This window comes from Phoca vitulina, unplaced genomic scaffold (assembly GCF_004348235.1).
Source record: "Phoca vitulina isolate PV1807 unplaced genomic scaffold, GSC_HSeal_1.0 scaffold52, whole genome shotgun sequence".
In the NCBI taxonomy this organism is placed as follows: Eukaryota; Metazoa; Chordata; class Mammalia; order Carnivora; family Phocidae; genus Phoca; species Phoca vitulina.
In genome coordinates this window covers 7,581,004-7,599,324 of record NW_022589755.1, presented here as the reverse complement: position 1 = coordinate 7,599,324, position 18,321 = coordinate 7,581,004, and the positions used below count along the sequence as shown (strand labels likewise).

At 59.5% G+C, this 18,321-nt stretch overlaps 1 protein-coding gene across 3 annotated transcripts in view; it reads right to left on the bottom strand.

The window, feature by feature from the left end:
- Window positions 1-564: 564 nt before the first annotated feature.
- LIG1 (DNA ligase 1) overlaps window positions 565-18,321 on the bottom strand; it is a 35,311-nt gene continuing 17,554 nt past the window's right edge. For all 3 annotated transcript variants that reach the window (XM_032388696.1, XM_032388698.1, XM_032388697.1), the window contains exons 12-28: window positions 16,482-16,654; window positions 15,875-16,041; window positions 15,415-15,491; window positions 14,502-14,593; window positions 14,199-14,298; window positions 13,244-13,329; window positions 12,381-12,496; window positions 11,475-11,570; window positions 9,370-9,480; window positions 8,738-8,809; window positions 6,886-7,030; window positions 6,676-6,758; window positions 5,246-5,398; window positions 3,127-3,180; window positions 2,400-2,543; window positions 953-1,045; window positions 565-834 (exon numbers count right to left, since the gene is read on the bottom strand). In XM_032388696.1, the coding sequence (XP_032244587.1) occupies window positions 751-834; window positions 953-1,045; window positions 2,400-2,543; window positions 3,127-3,180; window positions 5,246-5,398; window positions 6,676-6,758; window positions 6,886-7,030; window positions 8,738-8,809; window positions 9,370-9,480; window positions 11,475-11,570; window positions 12,381-12,496; window positions 13,244-13,329; window positions 14,199-14,298; window positions 14,502-14,593; window positions 15,415-15,491; window positions 15,875-16,041; window positions 16,482-16,654 (1,846 nt within the window). In that variant the 3' untranslated portion in view covers window positions 565-750. The remainder of the gene's footprint in view (window positions 835-952; window positions 1,046-2,399; window positions 2,544-3,126; window positions 3,181-5,245; window positions 5,399-6,675; window positions 6,759-6,885; window positions 7,031-8,737; window positions 8,810-9,369; window positions 9,481-11,474; window positions 11,571-12,380; window positions 12,497-13,243; window positions 13,330-14,198; window positions 14,299-14,501; window positions 14,594-15,414; window positions 15,492-15,874; window positions 16,042-16,481; window positions 16,655-18,321) is intronic.

Below are 18,321 nucleotides of genomic sequence, written 5' to 3'. Positions count from 1 at the left end.
TGCCGGGGCTGGGGACCCAAGGATGAGCAAACCTCACGGCTCAGGCCCCAGAACCAGCAGTCCCCAGTCGGTGGGCGCCAGAGCTGGGGGGGCCTCACACAGTCACTGCACTGTCTCCCACGAGGCTGGGGCCCAGTGCCAGGCTGCTGGGTCAGAACCCCGGTGCGGGCCTGGGCGCCCACTTCCCTGCTCTGCGCTCCCCCCATCCGTGGAGCAGGGCCCCCCACACTGCCTGCCTGGCAGGGGCGCTGCACGTTACTCGAGTTAACGTTCACGGTCTAGGCCGCCACAGTCCCCTACGATAGCCACTCACTGCGTGCGGCTGCTTACAGGAAAATTCATGAAAATGAAGTAAAATCCGCAATGGCTCAGTTGTCAGGTGCACTGGCCGCATTTCCGGTGCTCATCCTGCTTCCCAGCGTGGATGCAGGGTGTTTCCAGCGCCGCGGAGAATTCGGGAAGGTGCTAGCACGCTGCCCGCCACACGCCACCCACGCGGGAGCTCCTGGAACTGTCCCCCCAGAGCCCAGCACACACCCTGACACGACAATGGGTGTTCAATAATTATTTATTGAAAGAAATGAGCAAATAAATCCCAGGCTCCGCTTAAGCCATCCCCACACACACACACACGCACACCTGTGACACTCCAAACCCACGCGGCCGCAACACCAGGTCCGCCGAGCAACAGGACACCCCCGCGTCCCCACCTCCGCGCGCCCCGCCCCCAGCCCCTGGGCAGGCGGGAGCCTAGTAGAAATCTTCTGGGTCGGAGTCCAAGTCCGCGCCCTGCTGGTTCTGAATCTGACTCTGCTTCCTGTACAGGGAGGCCACCTGAGGACAGCAGGCGGGGGGCGGCGGTCAGAAGCCCCAGGGTTGCCCCCACCCCGTTCCAGAATCCGCCGAGAGAAGCTGGTCCAGCCAAGCAAGCCCACCCCGGCTGGGGCCTCACCTGGGTACTGGTGGTGGCCTCCTCGGGCTTCTTGTCTTCACGGACGCGGATAAACCGAGGGAAGCGAAGGGAGATCCCCTTCTCACCATCCACCTGGGGGAGGGGGTGAGGATGGAGACCCTCCTGGGGTCTAGCCCCCAGGCCACTCACGGCAGCAGGTCCCTAGCCCAGGTCTCCTCCCCGTGCCCGCCCCTCCAGCCTCGGCTTCCTGATCCATTCAATGGGGCTAAGCATAAAGATTAAATAAGGGAATAAAGCGCTTAGGACTGTACCTGGAGCATACTAAGTGCTTAAGGAACGCCAGTCCGGTAGCTGTGATCTAGGCTGTTGTTCTGTTCTTACCCTCAGGGCCAAGAGGCAGGGCAGCAGAGACGGGGTGTAGATTCGAGTACCAGAGGGCAGGGTTCAAATCCCAGCCCCCAACTCAGGGGCTGTGTGACCCCAGCCCAGTGACCTCGGCTCCCGGGCTCTACCTCCCCAGCTGTGCCAGGGACACTCAGTGCTTCGTGAGGACGGAATGGTGCGAGCAAGTGTGGGGCCTGTGAGCACGGCGCCCGCTTTGCACGGAAGCTCCGTGAACGCTGGCCCTGCCACTTGTCACCGGGGGACCCTGACTGCTTAACATGGAGCCTGAGTGAGAAATTTTAAGACAAATTCGATTTAAGAATGTGAATTCTGGGGGGCGCCTGGGTGGCTCAGTTTGGCTCAGGTCATGATCTTGGGGTCGTGAGGTTGAGCCCCGCGCTGGGCTCTGCGCTCGGCAGTGAGTCTGCTTGAGATTCTCGCCCTCTGCACCCCCTACCCCTGCGCTCTCTCTAAAATAAGTAAATCTTAAAAAATAAATAAAAATGAGTTCTGCCTTTAAATGGAAGTCCACTCCTACTCAGAAAAGCACATGCTAGCCAGATTTTGAAGGGTCAGAAGGAATCACAAAGGATGCACATTTTTAATTCAAGATTTCTGTTCCGGAGGAGAGAGTGAAGAGCTGCTCTAGCACCAGGCTGACCCTCTAGCTGGCGCTGAGGGCTGAGCCACCAGTCACAGAGATCAGTCCGGGAATTTTAAAACTTGGTAGCGCGAAAATGAATTACGGTTGAGAAAGACGTGCGGCAGCTGAGGTCACTGCCCAGCAGGAAGTGTCCTAAAGTTCTTTATGCAGGAGAACTGTGTTTTCAAAAATCACTGAGGAGCCGAAGGTGAGGTTATGGTATTAAAGGAAACAATTTCACTGTTTACTTTCTACACGTGGGGAATTTTTTTTTTTTTAAATGGAGACTTTGACCCCGTTATCTGACACCCAAATAAAATGCGAGCTCAAGCTTTCCTAGTTACTATCAGCCCGGAGCACAGGCGTGGGCTCCATGACCCCTGCTCCCCATCTCCCGTCTGGAAGGTCGACCCTGGGTCCCTCCTGCTGCCTGCAGCCCGTGGTGCCCCGGCTACTCACCAGGCCCCGGGCAGCGGGGTAGATGGGGGACAGGGACAGATCGGCACATTTCACCTCCCACACAGCGCTGGGGTCCAGCCAGTGGTCGGGGGCCACGGCGCCGTCCGCCCGGACATAGGAGCGTGGGGTGGGCAGCACCAGGGCCTGCGGGGAACAGCAATGGGGAACAGCAGTGGCGTGAGGAGGACAGGGTCTCAGGTCTCAAAGTCAAGGCCGGGGGTTGGGCGGTTGGGGAGAGAGGAAAGGAGGAGGAAAATGGGGGATGGGGATAGACGGTGATATAGACATGCCTGAAGGTAAGAGCCTGGGCGGGGATGAGGGGGAATGAGGGGAAGAAACGAGACAGAGAGCCAGAGAGAGAACCAAAGAATGTCACAGAGACAGAGGCACCAACACACAGGAAAGGGAGTCGTACCCCCAAAACACCCATGACCGTGCCACAAACACTCCCAGTTACTAGGGGCTTCCCCAGCCCTGTCGGGATTCACTCAGGGCTGCCTCAGGGACCCCTGCGATAGTGCCCTCCCCGTGACTCGCCCTCTGGCAGTGGAGGCTCCCTGACCCACGTCCTACGCTAGCAGCTGCCAGACCTGGGACTTGACCCTGGACACGTGGGGCTCCCAGGCCAGCTCCAGCACCTGCTGCCCCTGAGAGGGTGGGGGCCCAGAGCCCCGCACGCACACAGAGCGAGCCGCGCCGGGAGAGGTGGAGAGGCCACGCCGCTCACCTGGAGCCTCTGGTAATGCTCCTCCAGCTCCTCGTCACTGAAGCCAGTTCCGAGCTGCGGGAAGGACAGGGGACGTCAGAGGGTCGGGGTGCGGCCTGTGGCCGGGCATTTCCCCCCCTGCCCCTGCCCCTGTGGACCCGGATCTGTGCATACCGGAGGCCCTCACCCTACCCTGGCCTAACCAGAACCCACAGAGACCACAGTGGAAGTGTGGCGGGGGGCGGGGGGAGTGCTGGGCGCAGAGCACAGGCGGGGAACACCTCTCCCAGTGGCATCCCCCCTCCCCCGCCCACCCGCTGCCCTTCACTTGCCAGGGCAGCCCTCACTCCGTCCGCTCTGCCCCCTGGCCCAGGTGCCGCTCCACTGGGCTCCCCCGCATCCCACCTGCCCCAGAACAGGGTGTCCTCTCCAATCTCCACGCCGCCGAGCATCTTCCCTCACCTACCCACATCGTCAAGCCTAACAACTCGCTGCCGGCAAATGTAGCGAGACAGACGTCTTCAAACTACGGATAGAAAATGCTAACCGGAAAGACCTTTTTGCATCGAGAGCCTTAGAGTGTCTCGGGCAGGCAGCTCTCTCAGAAAGCTGTTCTGGGTAAGCAGTGTAGATGGTGCCGGGTTGGGGCCCTGACGTACTTGTGAATGGTTAAGACCACCTCCGTCACGGGTCGCATGGGCTAATAAGCACTGCGTGCAGCGCAGATTCACTCATAAGAACGCCAGCCACGAGGGAACCAGCCAGCCACAGGGAGCTGGTCCAGGACGTGGGGCGCACACATCTTTTTGAAAACTCTTCCACAAGCGTTTGTGAAAAATTCTGGGCCACTTCGCTAACACAGTCAGAGGCCAGTCGAGGAAGGCCCCCTGACCGTCAGTTACAGGAAGAACCGGCCATTACAGAGGCCACCCCAAGCCTCCGTGGTGGGCTCCCACAGCAGAGGCCCCCACAGGGAAAGATGGACTCTGATCTACGAGAAAGCGACCACCCCAGCAACTCAGCCCCCCAGAAACCATCCTCCCCCTGGACTGGTGCTTTTTTTCCCCAATGGCCTTTTGTTCAAAACAACCCCTCCCACTGCCTCCTTCTTCTCCATAAAATAACACTCCTCTCCTTCGTGGGATGGGCCTATGGTTTCGCCACAGCTTGTGCATCCCGGAACTGCAATTCTCTGCTATTTCTGAATAAACCCATTTTTGCTGGTAAAATAACGGACCGTTTATTTTTAAGCTTAACACATTCAAGTTGTGCTTCTAGAAGTCCTGAACACAAGGGCAAACACTCTAATGTTTTTTAACATTATGCTACTTAAATGTATCTGACGGTATTTAAAACACGGTATTTATAAGACAAAAAGCAGGGGAAAAAAAAAAATCCTGACATACAAAGATCATAGCTTTGTAAAAGTATAAATAAGACATTCCCTCAAATCTTACTAGTGGTTAGCTCTAGGCACAGGAATTGTAGGTAATTGTTTATTCTGTTTCTGGGGCAAAAGCCTCACATTTGTTGGATCAAATGTATATACAGCTTTAATGTATATAGCTTTGAACAAAAACCAAAACCACTACATCTTTCAAGCTCCCCTGTGCATGGGAGTGGGCCATGGAGCAAAATTCTGACCCACGCCACAGAAGGTGCTCGCTGGCTGAGGCTGATGCGGGTGACACATCCCTCTGCTCGGGGCCTTCCTCCTTCCTGCTGCTTGGAGTGTGCATGGCCATGATGGCTGGAGCTCCTGCAGCCACATTATGAAGATGAGGTCGGAAGCACATGACAAAACCCCTGGGCGGGGAGAGAAGCCTGGGTCCCCAGTGACATCAGAGAGCCTGCCGCCGGCCCCCCCTTCAGACTTCTCATTACATGAGAGAAAAATAAATCCCTTGTAAGCCATCCTCATCTGCAGCTGAACTCAATTCCTGACATAGCTTCCTTACAACTTTTTATGATAGTGCATTTCTCTATGTGAAGCAAGAATTACTTATAGGATCAGAAAAAGCAAATAAAAACTAGAAAAAAAAATAATCCTACATAGGACATGAGAGCCTCTTAGTTCAGCCCCACAGCCCCCCTCACTCCGCGACTGAGTGGAATCTACTTCCCTCCTGCCTCCCGGCACCTTGCATATGGCCTGGAGCTCCTCACTCTCCTCGTCGTAGGCGGCCAGCAGGAAGCCCCCATAGCGGCCAGCCCGCTTGCCACGGCCCAGGTAGGCGCCAATCACCACGAGGTCCAGGGTGTCGCCCACACCATCGAGGTAGTCCTTCTTCAGCTAGGAAAGGAAGGCAGGAGGTGAGGGGGCGCTGCCGAGGCGTGGACCTCCCTGCTGGAGGCTCATCGGTGGGAGGAGCAGGGTTGGGGTGAGTCTAAGGAGAGCTCCTGTAGAGAAGACCAAGGATGGCCACCAGGCTAAGGCTGGACCTGGGAGGAGCTTCTGGACTTCCAGAGCCCATGGGAAAGAGACGACCCAAGTGGGAAGAGCCAGCGGGACTGAGGGGACAAGTCAGACGGAGACCTTGGGGGTCCCCCTTGGGTCCCCCTCTCCCTCAGGACAGAGGCACATTCCACTCACTCCTTCACACGGAAACATTCATCATTTGTTCCAGAAACACTAAGTGCCAGGCAGGACTCAGCCTCGGGGATGCAGCAGGGAAAGTGTCCTAAGACAGGAAACGCTCATACCCTCCCAGCTGCTGACAGTTTGGGGGGCGGAGAAAGACCACAGGCCGCTAACACACGCCCGGGAAACCCAGCCAGCTCCACTCCAGCTCATCTCCTGCTGCAGTCCTCTTGCCCCGCTCCAGGCAAGCCTCCTGCTCGTGGGCTCCCGCTCTGCCCAGCACCGCCCACCCCCAACCATCCACCATTCACAGCCAGACAGATGTCTTGTGCAAAAAGACAACCGGACCATGGGACTTCCTGCCTAAAACCTCCACTGGCTTCTCAAAACCCAGAATATTTTACAACGACCCCCGAGGCACTGTATGATCTGAGACCTGCTCTCCACCCCAACCTCACCTTGCACCTCAATCGCCTTGCTCCCTGCACACGCAGAGCTTGTTCCTATCTCAGGGCCTTTGCACTTGCTGCCCCCACCCTTCTCCTAGGTGTTCTGTCCCAGATCTCCACGTGGCTGACCCTTTCCTATCATCTGTGTCTCGACCCAAGCGTCCGCTCTGGAGAGGCCTCTCCCCACGACCAGAGCACTGTAAGATCCTCGCTGGCCCCTGACCTTGACTTGTTTTCTCCACAATGCTCATCACCCCCGATGTCATCTCCTTTATGTCATGGCTGACTCCCTTCTCGCCGGCCCCACTCGACACAGAGGACAAGCTCAGAGAACAGAGACCTCATCTAGCCGGGGCAGCTCTCAACTGATTCCTGGTGAATCCATTCATGAGGGTGTGCAGAGGGGTGGTCTCCGGCTGGCCGGACTGCGAGGCAGCAGGGGCCGAGAAAAGGCTCCTGCACTCACACAGGGTGAGGTGGGGACCAGAAACCCGGATGGAGAGACGGCTGGATGTGGGAAGGGCAGCCGGGGCAGCTCACCTTCAGCCAGTTGTGGGATCTCTTGGCGATCTCGTAGGTGGCATCGACGTCCAGGGTTTTCACCATCAGCCCCTCGCAGGAGTCTGAAGGGACACACGGACGGGTGGCCTTCGTGAAGCCCTGGCCTGGGACAGCCGGCCGGAGCCGCAGGCTTCCAGTGAAATCTTGTGGGCTGGGGCGCACGCGGTGGCCAGCCCCGGACCCCCTCACCTTTCACAGACTGCTCCAGGAACTCGGCGATCTGCTCCGTGTCCTTGGTGTCCAGGGAGGTGGCGAAGACAAACTCGCCCTCTGTCTGCACGAAGTTCTCCCGGAGAAGCTGCCGGCGTCGGGAAAGCGGCTCACGCACCAGGGACTGGCGGGGGGGGAGGGGAGGAAGGGAGCGGGAAGAGACAGAGAGGAAGGGACGTCACTGTGGAGGAGACGAAGCCCGAGCCTGGGAGAGACAGGACACCCGTGCGTCTCCAGCCACCACTTGGCTCCCGACGGAACGCCCCACCAGGAGGGACCAGGCCTGCACGAGGGTTGCGAGCGCCGAAAGGACCGATTTCAAGGGCAGGTCGAGAGCAGCGAGGGCGCTGGAGGCTGGAGCAGACTCCTGTTATCATGGCTACGGTTCCTTGTTCAACACGGGTTGAATAGAGCCGGAAAGAAGCCGACGACCACAGGGGTGTAACGTAAACGTGTTTCCGTTTTAATCCAGGGCTCGGCAACCCTGTCCCACAAAGAACCAGACAGTAAACATTCTTGGCTCTGCGGGCTATTCGGGCCGTCGCAACCGCTCACCCTTGGGCTGCCGGGCAGAAGTAAGTGGACAGGTGCGTGGTTACGTTCCCACAAAACTTCTGTACAGACAAGACAGGCCCGTAGGCCTTCATCTACCGAACCCTGAGGGAGACCGAATCCCTCGTGGGAAAACAGTGCTTGCTTTATACCGTAGAACAGGCTCCCCAACCTTCTGGAAGTTAATCCACGACCTGTGATCTTATTAACCACACCCTTTCATGTTCTGTACACGCTCCTGATGGACAGGCACAGCCCTGCTGGACATCACGCAAGCCGATTCGAGGCTGAATTTGGCAGGGAGCCTTGTTCTTACAAACTACCAGGCAGGCTGGGGAAGAAGTCCCCTAGCTCTCTCTCGCCATCCATCCCCGAGGGAGGTGTGGCTCTCCTCCACCAGGCCGAGGTGGGATGCTTCCTCAGATGGGGAGCTCACTCCTTCTGTTCTGTTCCATCACTGCAAGGGGATGGAACTTGTCTCAACAGCCCCAAACTCACTCATTCTGAGTCTAGATTCACTCTGAGACTCTCCTAAGGGGAGACTCTAGAATAAAGGTGGTGATTGATCCTAGTAGTGATAAGGAAGCGGAGACTCAGAGAGGCTGAGTCATTTATCTGCAGCCGCACAGCCAGGAAAGGAGAGCTGGGATGTGAAAGCAGGTGGTCGGGCTCCAGATTCTTAACCCATGCCCTGGAGCAGCAGTTCTCAAAACTCTCCAGTCTCGGGACCCCCTCACACTCTTGAAACCTGCTGAGGACTCACTCGAGAGCTTCTGTGTATGTGGGTTACATCTCTGGATATTTACCACAGTAATGACGATGTATCAGCTACTAAATCACATGTTAATATTTGCTATACTAGAAGTGAAAAATCTAGACATTTATTAATTCGTTTAAAAATAACACCTCCAATATGTTAACCCAACAACGTATTTTCATGAAATGTGCCTATCTTAGAAAAAAAAATTAGTGAGAAGTGGGGGCATCAGTTTACATTTTTGCAACTTCTTCAATGTCTGGCTTTTCACGGAGCTGGGCCCTCCCGTGCGCGGCCGTCCGCATTCAGACGGCTGCCACACAGGAGAATCTGCCTGCACGGCTGCGGAGCTGGGAAAGGCAGGCAGGGCCTCACAGACTCCCCCGAGAGGGTCCTGGAGACACCCGCAGGGGTCCTCGGGCCACACTTTGAGAACCGCTGCCCGAGCGTGGCCACTCAGACCGCCGGCTCCCAAGCTCGCACACCGCCCCCATCTGCCCCCAGACATGCAGCCGAACTCACCTGTCCATTGAGGTAGATGAGGTCGAAGGCGTACAGACACACCTGCACCTGGATCTCTGCCGCGTCCACCTCCTGGGTTGGGCAGAAGGGAGAGCAGGGCTGGGGGACGGTGGTATGAGGTGTGGTTGCCGTGCCTCCCATCATGCCCCAGGCAGACACCTGTCACCTACCACTCTCCCCTTCTCTCCAGCCAATAGGCCACACACCCATGAGGATGACAGTGCTCCTAGCTCCGGGCTCCGCATGGTGATGGCTCTCAGCTAATCCCAACAACCTCACTCCCCTTTGTCAAGTATTTGCTCTCCTAGCCTCCCTTGTAGCTAATGGTGCTGACAGGACACAGTTCTGGCCAATGAGGGTAAAGAAGTTTGCTGGGGCACAGGTTGGGGGGGGAGGGTTCTGGAACAGATCTTTCATGATAAAACAGAGACACAGGAAAATGGCTCTTTCCCCCTTTGTACTTGGCATGCTGAGATGAGAATGCAATGGCTGGAGCTATGGCAGCCACACTGTAAAAGGCAGCAAGAACTGTATCCCAGCGGACACTCTATCCTTCTGGGGATGGGGCAGGGTTGGGAGGAAGAGGAGAAAGTGTGGGACTATGGCAGGCAGCGGAGGAGGGCGGAGGCTACCTTGCGTTTGCGGGTGGTAAGCACTTGGAATGGCTGGATCTGCTTCTTTTCCCGGTCCCAAGCCACGGCTTCCGTGTCCAGGATGAAGGATGTGACTGACGGGAGTTTAATCTGAAAGGTGAAGAGGGAGACCCAGGGCCGCTGAGAGGTAGAGGATGAGGACAAAACACAGGCCCAGAGAAACAAATGTTCTTTTCCTTCCACAGCTCTGAAAATCCACCCACAAATTGATGCTAACTTAAAGATGCACATATGGATATATACCCTCTTCTCATTTCCCACAAGGAGGAGAAAAACAAACTTTTCTGAGACTTACTACTTGGTCCCATAAGCTGGAAACCCAGTGGCCTTTGTCAGTTCCCCGTGAACTTGTCCACTTCCCCTCTGAAATCTCTAAGCCGCCCACAACTTACTGAGCCCAGTCCAGCCGAGGCCACATCATCCTCCTGGTCTCCCTGCTCCTGCACGGACCCCGTGTCTAACCTGCTCTCCTCACAGCAGAGTGCTCTGAGCAAACCCCAAATCTGATCTCAGTGCATCCCTGCTAAAAACCATCCCGGGCTCCCCAAAGCTGTGAGGGCTCTTCCCCTGGTCAGCCCCTGGCCCTTCCTCACCTCACCAGGCCCTTTCAGACTCTGCACCCCAGCATGCTAGCCTCTCCTGTTTTGTGGATTGGCTAGGCCCCTTCAACCACAGGGCCTTTGCACATGCTAATCACTCTAGAATGCCTGTCCTTATTCTTCACCTGCACGGGGAGGACTTCTTTTCCCTCAAAGGAACATTGCTGCACAACACCAGATGCCATCCTTCATGCTGCATCCTGGGGCCGTGCACGGTGGCGGCCTGCCTTGCTGACATCGGGCCTAGGTCAAGTCTGACTCTTACAGAGGCTCACAGAATGGGGGTCCTTCAGAGCCCAGGTCTCCACATACAACTACAGAGCCAGCAGCGGGACGCTCCGACGAAGATCTGCCTGCCCTGCTAGGCCCGAGCTGGGTGTAGCCTGTCTAAGCTGCGTCCCCAGCCTCCTGCACGGGGCTCAGCCCGGAGCAGATGCCCAGGAAACACTTGCCCAATGAATGAGCAAAAGCAGCCAGATACAAAAGACCCCGAACTGAAGGATACACTCGCGGGAAGCTGGTTGCTTCTGGGAGCTGGATGGGGATGCAGCTTGGCATGGGACCCAAGATAACAATTTAGGGTGATACGTACATGGAAATGTCTTATGTTTACGTGGGTGTGCATAAACGCGCCCAAACTCGCCAAACCACGTACGCTACGATCAGAACCCTGCATAGACATTACACCCACCACACTGGCTCATCCATCTGCTAGTAAAACGGACTGGAAACACCAGCGCTTGGCTAACAAGAGCTCCACTACCATCTGTAATCTGCTGTTAGGTCTGTCCTTGCGGCTCCGGGAAAGCGCCAACTTCCTAATCAACTAGGGGCAGGCAAGGAGGGCTGTCTGACCGACTCCCAAAACAGGCCCAAGGCGCCCGGGAGCAGAGAAGCCCCGGCCTATTCCGGCTGCGGGGCTGATCTGCAGGCAGGCTCCCTCCACCCACATCCCAACCGCCTCTCCCCGTCAGAGCGAGATTCTGGCTTTCCTGGCTGCTGCTGCACCACAGGGCCCAGTGCTGGGCGGTGACCCCAAGCCAGAGGCGGCTGGCGGCGGGGCTGGGGGAGGGATCCAGAAAGCATTAACTCTCCTCAGGGGAGGGGAGAGCAGAAGGCCGGAACCGCTTGCCCATCTTTCTGTCTGAAGTATGGCACCTATCTGGGGACGATCGGGGGACAAGCGTTGGGATGAAAAGCCGACCAGCCAAGGACAGCAGAGGATAGAGACAGAAATGAACGGCTTCTGGGGGACTTCGGTGCACAGCTGAGCCAGGCTAGGGCCACCCACCCTGATTTCGTTGAGAAAAAAAAAAAAAGCATCTGCTTAAGCCTCTGGGAGGTGGGTGTTGCATTACTGAGGCCGAAGGCACTCCGCTCTCCTGCGGACAGTCCCGCTGCGCCCAGCTGGCCTGGACGGGCCGCAGTTCTCTGTACCCATATCTACAGCCCCCGCGAGAGGGGAAGTAGGCGGCAGACGCCCACCTTGGGGATGCGGCTGATGATGTCCGGGTACTTCCCGGTATTGTCTTCCTGATTCCTGCTGAAGATCTTCACCTCCCCGCCTTCCAGGACGTGGATCTGCGGCAGTGGGGGAGGGGAGAGGGACTCAGAGCCCAGCCCACCCCAGCTGGCCCCAGCCCCACCTTCACCGGCAGACGGTTCCAGAAGCTCTGGAGGAGGAACCGGTGCAGAGACCTGAGTAAATCATCTCCTCCATCCACACAGCGCCTCCCACCCGTTCTGGAAGCCCCTGCCATCTCCTTCCTCACCCTCCCTATCCACCACCCCCACCACCCTGGATGCTCAAGTGCCTTGCTGTGTCTAAGCGGATTTGCCTGGGTGTTAAGTCGTAAATATCGCCCTGAATTTACTGTTAACTTTCATACCGTCCGGTCACAGTCCGTCAGCAGGACCACGAATGTGCCGCCTTACACGCACATGTCACGGCCTCAAAGCACCGACGAGCGCGTCACCCAGCGCACTCACTCCTCCGTCCCCGCGATCAACAGGGCAGCCCCAGCTCCCCCCCAGGACAGGAGAGCCATGAGAAGCATCCTTACAGACCCAACCAGGGACGTCCCTGGCACGGGGGCGCCTCCCACGGCAGCTGTTACAGCAGGGCACGGGCGAAGCCCACATTTTCTTCAACTCCCACGGCCGTGGGTCAGGGACTTTGCCGATTTTATCAAATAAAATGGACTTTCAGGTAAGCCCGGGAGGTGGTTATGAACACGACCGCTGCGGGACGGCGGAAAGTGAAGCCCGAGATGCACAAGGTCACACGGGCGCTCTGTGGCGGGAGGCACTCTGAGCTCGGGTCTGACCCACCCCAGGGCCCCGCTCTCGGGCACCTTCCGTCCTGCCGCAGGGAGGCGTCCGCCCCCATACCTGCGCCCTCTGCCCATCGTATTTGTACTCGCAGGTGAAAGCTGCCTCCTCGAAGCGTTTCAGGACCTCGCTGACACCACGGGTGGGGTGCGCCAGCATCGGTTTCAGGGGAACCCCTGGGAGGGGAGGAGCGAGAGAGTTAGAGTAAACTGGGGGAGGCGCCAGCGACATGTCTGATCGGTGGGGGGGGGGGGGGCAGAGACAGCCAGCTGTGCCCCAGGACCCATTCTCCCTTCTGAGTAAGAGAAGACCACGTCCTCCCGGCTCAGGCAGGCAGCTGGCCTCCCAGCTCGGCACAGTCCCAGCCTCCCTTGCAGCGAGGGAGGGCCGCGTGATTAGAATGCGTGCGTGGTGGTGTGCACGAGGTCTGGGTCACGTCCTCACCCCTCTTCTCTCTCTCCCTCTTCTGTGATCTAGAAACCTGAGCCACCTCTGATCGTGCACATTAGGGTGAAAACCTTGGGACGATAAAGTGACAGGAGGGAGGAACCTCAGTTCCCAGAGGGGTCCCTGGAGCCCAGCCACATATCCTCCCTGATCACCTGCCTTCCTCTGGACTCATGTGCGAGAGGAACATTCTGTCTGGCCCGAACCACTGCTCTTGGGGTATCTCTGTCACAGCATGCACCCACACCCCACCTAATCCAGAGGGGGACTCCAAACAGAAAAGGGATGGGTTTCCGCACAGGGAACGAGATTCGATTTTGGAGGCAAGAGGAGGAATCTGCAGGTTCTTAGAGGGATGGAGGAAGCTAAGGCCGGGAGGAGGGAGTGGAGGCTGCAGGAAGGCCGTCCGCCACTCCGTGGCCCTGGAGCCGGCTCTGCCCGGCGTGGGGCTGCGGTCACTCCCGAGGGGCTGGTACCTGGGCTCAGCTTGCAGTGCTCCGGGAGGCGCTCCAGGCCGTGCTCCAGCAGCACAGGGATGATCCGGTCCAGGTCGGGCACCTCGCTGGGGTGGGGGCAAGAACTAGCTGGCAGGTGTCTTTCCAGAACTCTGACAGCCTGGAAAGCCTGTGCTCTGGCTACAAGATGCACCTCTGCCAGTCTGTCACCTTGTCCAGGGGTCTGCTCTCACCCATCCCGGACTCTGGCTGTCTCTGTCACGCTCCCGCCCCAGCACCACTGCACATCGCTCTGTCTCCCTTGCTCTGGGCCTGCCATCACCCCTACCTGTCACCAGGAGACCAGTGACCCTCTACCTGAGCTACACATTAGAACCACTCAAGGATGGATTAAGAAATTTCTCCAAGGCCAGGCCCCACCTCCCAGGACCGGCTGGGGAGCACCCCGTGGTCAGAGTGGAGACCATTGTCCTGGCCCTGGGAGGGTGGGGGTGGTCTGCAGGGTCGGTCCCTGCCCTGTGACCCAGCGAGCGGCCCCGAGGGCGTTTGCAGAAATGCTCCTGGGCCCTCCTGCCGCTGATACCCTCTCTGGGCACTCACCATCTCGCTGTGGCCCTGTCACCCCATGGATGTCCTAACCCCTCACTCTGCGTCAGTCACCAGCCCTGCTCTGGTTCTCTTCGGGCCTCTGCACATGTGCGGTCCTGCTGGGAACTCCCAGATGTCGTGCCGCTCGCACCTGCGGCCAGCATCTCCTCCCTGCTCCCTGTGCCCTCGTCCCTGGTCCTAGTCGCTGTCCCCCGCCTCATGCCCGGCACCAGTCTTGTCTGGGTCACCACCCCTGCTCTGTCACCAGCCCCACGATGGTCACTAGTGCTTGCTAGCCGCCGGCCCCGCCCACGTCGCACGTGGCCCTCGGAGCTGAGCCCACCGCCCCTCCGACCCTCCCACTCTGCCCACGGGCCCCGGATCTCACCAGAACGTCTGCTTCAGGATCATGCCTTGCTCCTCTAGCCACGTCTTTCGGGCCTCCGCTGTCCTGCCCTTCCCAGCATCCACGACGGCCGGGGGCGATTCTAAGACCAGACGCGCCGGCAGAGGCTTTGGGACGGGCCCGACCCCTCGGCTACCCCGGGGCACAGCGGGTGGCATGTGGGCAACAAGGAAGGGGGACAAGGCTGCCAGGGAAGGAACCTGGAGGGCAGCGGGGGCGCAAGGACCTCGGGGAAAGGAGAGCGGCCCGGTTAGCGGGGCGCGGAGACCGGCCGCAGGGCCTCACCTTGGCCTGGGGGCGTGAGGCTCACGGCCTGGGCGAGCGCGGCCACCACCGACTGCTCCGCCAGCCCGAGGCGCAGCCGGCCGCTCAGGGCTCTGGGAAGACAGCAGGGGAGGGGGAGCGGGCTGGTCGCCACCCACCCTCCCCGTCTTGCCCTCTACCCCCTGCCCCTGCCTCCCTGCCTCCCCCACCTTGAGCCTCTGGAACCCTCTCCTCAAAACCGGAACCACCTTCAGGGCCGGAAGGGACCCACGGCATCACATGGCCCCACTGAACAGACGGGGAAACGGAGGCCAGCCTCTAATAGCCGCGGCCGCTGGCCTTCCCTGGGGCAGAACTGGGGGCCTCGCGGTGTCTTCACCTCTCTTCTCAGCTGCCCTCCGGGGAAGCGGTGAGGCTCGGGGAGGGTGAGCCGGGGCACAGCGGGCCTGGAAACGGGACACGGCCTCCCCGGAGGTGCCACGGGACGTGCCGCCCAACAGCCTGCCCCGCACAGGCCCGGCTCTGAGCCAGGGGCCTCCGTCTACCCTTCCACAGAGCCGGCCGAGGGTAAGGGGCCTGCCCGGCAGCGCCGGGGGAGAGACCGACAGGACACCACGCCGAGCACCGCGCTCCCAAGAAACGCTCGGTGATGGGGGCTGCCGGGACGTCATTCCCACGCTCACGGCAACCGCCTGGCCCCCCGCCTGCACCGCTCCCGCCGAGGCCAAGGCACACGTCACTAACCAATCCCAGCACCTCTTAGCCACGAGCCCCAGGCCGCGAGGAGACGAGCCGCCCGGGGAAAGGGACCCCGTGTGCTCAGTCCAGCCCCTCAGGGCCCCGTGTGCGGGCGGTCAGGGCACCAGCGGGACCCCCACGGCCGGTCCCTCCCTCCCTCCCGCCGCCGCTCCCAGCCTCCCAGGCCCACGCCTACCTGGCGATGTATCGGGCTTCCGAGTGGCGGCAGGCGACAAAGAGGCCTTTGATGACATCCATCTTCTTGGCTGTGGACTGAAGCGGGTCGAGCAGTCAGTGCCTGGGGCGAAGGGAGGGGACGACACCTCCTCCCGGCTGGCCCCCTGGAATACGTGCCCCTGCCGTCACCCCACTCCCACTTCCCGCGGGGCGGTGATGCAGTAAGGAAGGCCGGCTCCAGCCCGCCTCCCCCCCTCGCTCTATTCAGCAGGTATTTACTGTCCCGCGTCCTGTCACGCGGCCGCAGCAAAGCAGGTGCTAGAATCTCAAGAGGAGACCCCCTGGCCCACAAGCAGGCCCGAAGCGACCCAGTCCCAGAGAGTGTGACCGGAAGGCCCCCTTGCCACACGCGTGGCTCCAGGTCCCCGAGGGGAAGGGCAGAGGGTCCAGGCGCAGGGCTGCCCCCCTGCCCCACTCACAGCACTGCCGGCCAGCCGGGCGATGTCTCGGAACTTGGTGAAGACCCCGGCGGCAGTGAGAGCGGGCGGGGGCAGCATGAGTCTCTGGGTGCTGCGGCTGTTCTCGGCCACCAGCCCCACGTCGCCCTTCTCAGCTGCCTCGGCCTTGACAGACTCCAGCTGCCGCCCTTTGGGTGGAGGGAACAGTGGTGAGGGGGACGCGGGGGGCTGTGTGTCTGTCTCGGGTCCTCTCTGCCCACACCTGGCCCGGCCCCCCACCCCACTCCTACCACAAACACCGAGCAGCGGAGGCCCTGCTCACGGTCTCCCCGCATCTCCCCTAAGCCCTCCAGGCTCTGTCACCTCCCTGGGCTCCGGGCCTCAGTCCCAGCCCCCTTGTCCTGCTCCCTCTGCATGCCCATCTTCCCAGCCCCCCTTCCACCCCCACGGTACTGGGGCTCCCTCACCTGAACCAGCGCCCCACGTTCCCCCCATCGCACCGACCTGTCCCGTCGGCCCCTCTCCCCACCTTCAGAGCCCCCTCTGCTGTCTCTCACATCCTCCCCACCTCTGCATCTTCTCCCTCGGAGCCCCCCACCCTGGAACTGCCACCACACCCCCTGCTTACCCGTGGCCTGGGCCACCGCCTTGAGGAGGACGCCGTCACCAACACCAAGCTCCAGGCCCTGCTGGGGTGGCCCGAGGCGGTTGAGGCTGAGGTAGAGGATGGGGAGGAGGTCTGGAGGTGACAGGGCCACCACGGAACGCAGCAAGTTGCTCAGCGTCTCCACCATCCGGAGCCTGGGGGAGGGGGCAGGGGTGTGACCTCCTGGCATTTCGGGGTCAAAGTTGGGGGGCGGGTGGAAAGGACCCTGGGGAAGGAGAAGAGGAGGAGCTCGAGTCTGGGCCCAGGTGGTGGCCTGAGCCACAGGCCCAGCCACAGATGCTGGCGGGAGGGTGAGCCTGCTCCATGCTTACGACGAAGATGGGGACGGCCATCCCCAGAGGAACAGTGGCTGTTGGCTGGAGCATTTTCCAGGTGCCAGACCGGGGGGCAGAGGGTGAGTCTAAACCCTCTGTATGTTTCCGCTCACCGAATGCTCAAGGCTCCACCATGAGGGAGAGACTGATATCACCCCCACTTTAGAGAGGAGGCAACTGAGGCCCAGAGAGATCATGTAACTTGGCCAAGGTCACAGAGCCAGTGAGAATCAGGCTGAGACGTGAGCTGAGGCCGTCTGCCCGAGGAACCCCGCTCCCCACCACTACACCGTGCCGGCTCGAAAAGTAAAACCCCGTTTCTGTGTGGCTCGCAGGATCTGTGCAGAGGTCTGCATTTGCTCTTGAGCAGGCCTCACTGGAAAGAGCAGCTAAGTCTCCCTTACAGAAGCAGCCCAATGAACACACGGAGGAGGCACGAGAGAGAGAAACACAAAGCACCACGGGGCGGACGCCAGACTGACTTCCAGGCAGACCAACAGCATGCCCCCAAAACTGAGGCCTGCCTGGAGCCTCAGAACGGGACCTTAATTAGAAAAAGGGTCTTAGGGGCGCCTGGGTGGCTCAGTTGGTTAAGCAACTGTCTTCGGCTCAGGTCATGATCCTGGAGTCCCTGGATCGAGTCCCGCATCGGGCTCCCTGCTCAGCGAGGAGCCTGCTTCTCCCTCTAACCCTCCCCCCCTCATGTACTCTCTCTCTCATTCTCGCTCTCTCAAATAAATAAATCTTTAAAAAAAAAAAAGAAAGAAAGAGGATCTCAGCAGGTATAACTCAGGTCAGGGTCAAGATGAGGTCATCGCAGATGGGGTGGGCCCTCAATCCAGTAGAAGTGTCCATATAAGGTACAGAAAAAGACACACAGAGAAAGAGCACGTGGAATCGAAATCGGAGGCAGGGATTGGAGTGATGCGGCCATAGGCCACGGATGCCCAAGGCCACCATCAGCTGGGAGAGGCATGGGTCAGGTTTCCTGAGAGCCTCCAGGACGAACCAGCCCTGCCCGCCCCTTGATCTCGGACTTCTGGCCTCCTGAAATGCGAGGGATACATTTCTGTGTTTTCAGTCCCCAAGTCAATGGCTATCTGTTTTGCCAACCCGAGGACACTCTTCATTCCAGGGCTCTCAGCAAGCTCGAGCAAGCTCGAGACAGATGATCTGTACTTTCCTTGTGAAGAGACTGAAGCTCAGAGAGGTCAGGCCACCCGCCCATGGTCACACAGCCAGGAAGCGGCAGAACTGGGCCCACTCCCAGGCCTGTCTGCCCACCCCGGGCAGGGCTTTGGCTAATCCGGCCCTCCTGCTGCTGCCGCCCACAGGCCCCCGTGCCCTGCAATTCCACTGTGGGGCTCCTGCCAGAGGAGGTTCCTCCTATGTTCATAAAGACACACGCTGACAAGAACAAAGCGCTGGGAATAGCCGAAATGCTTCGCTCATGTGTGAGAAGTGAAAAATGAAGGAATCCTACAGAG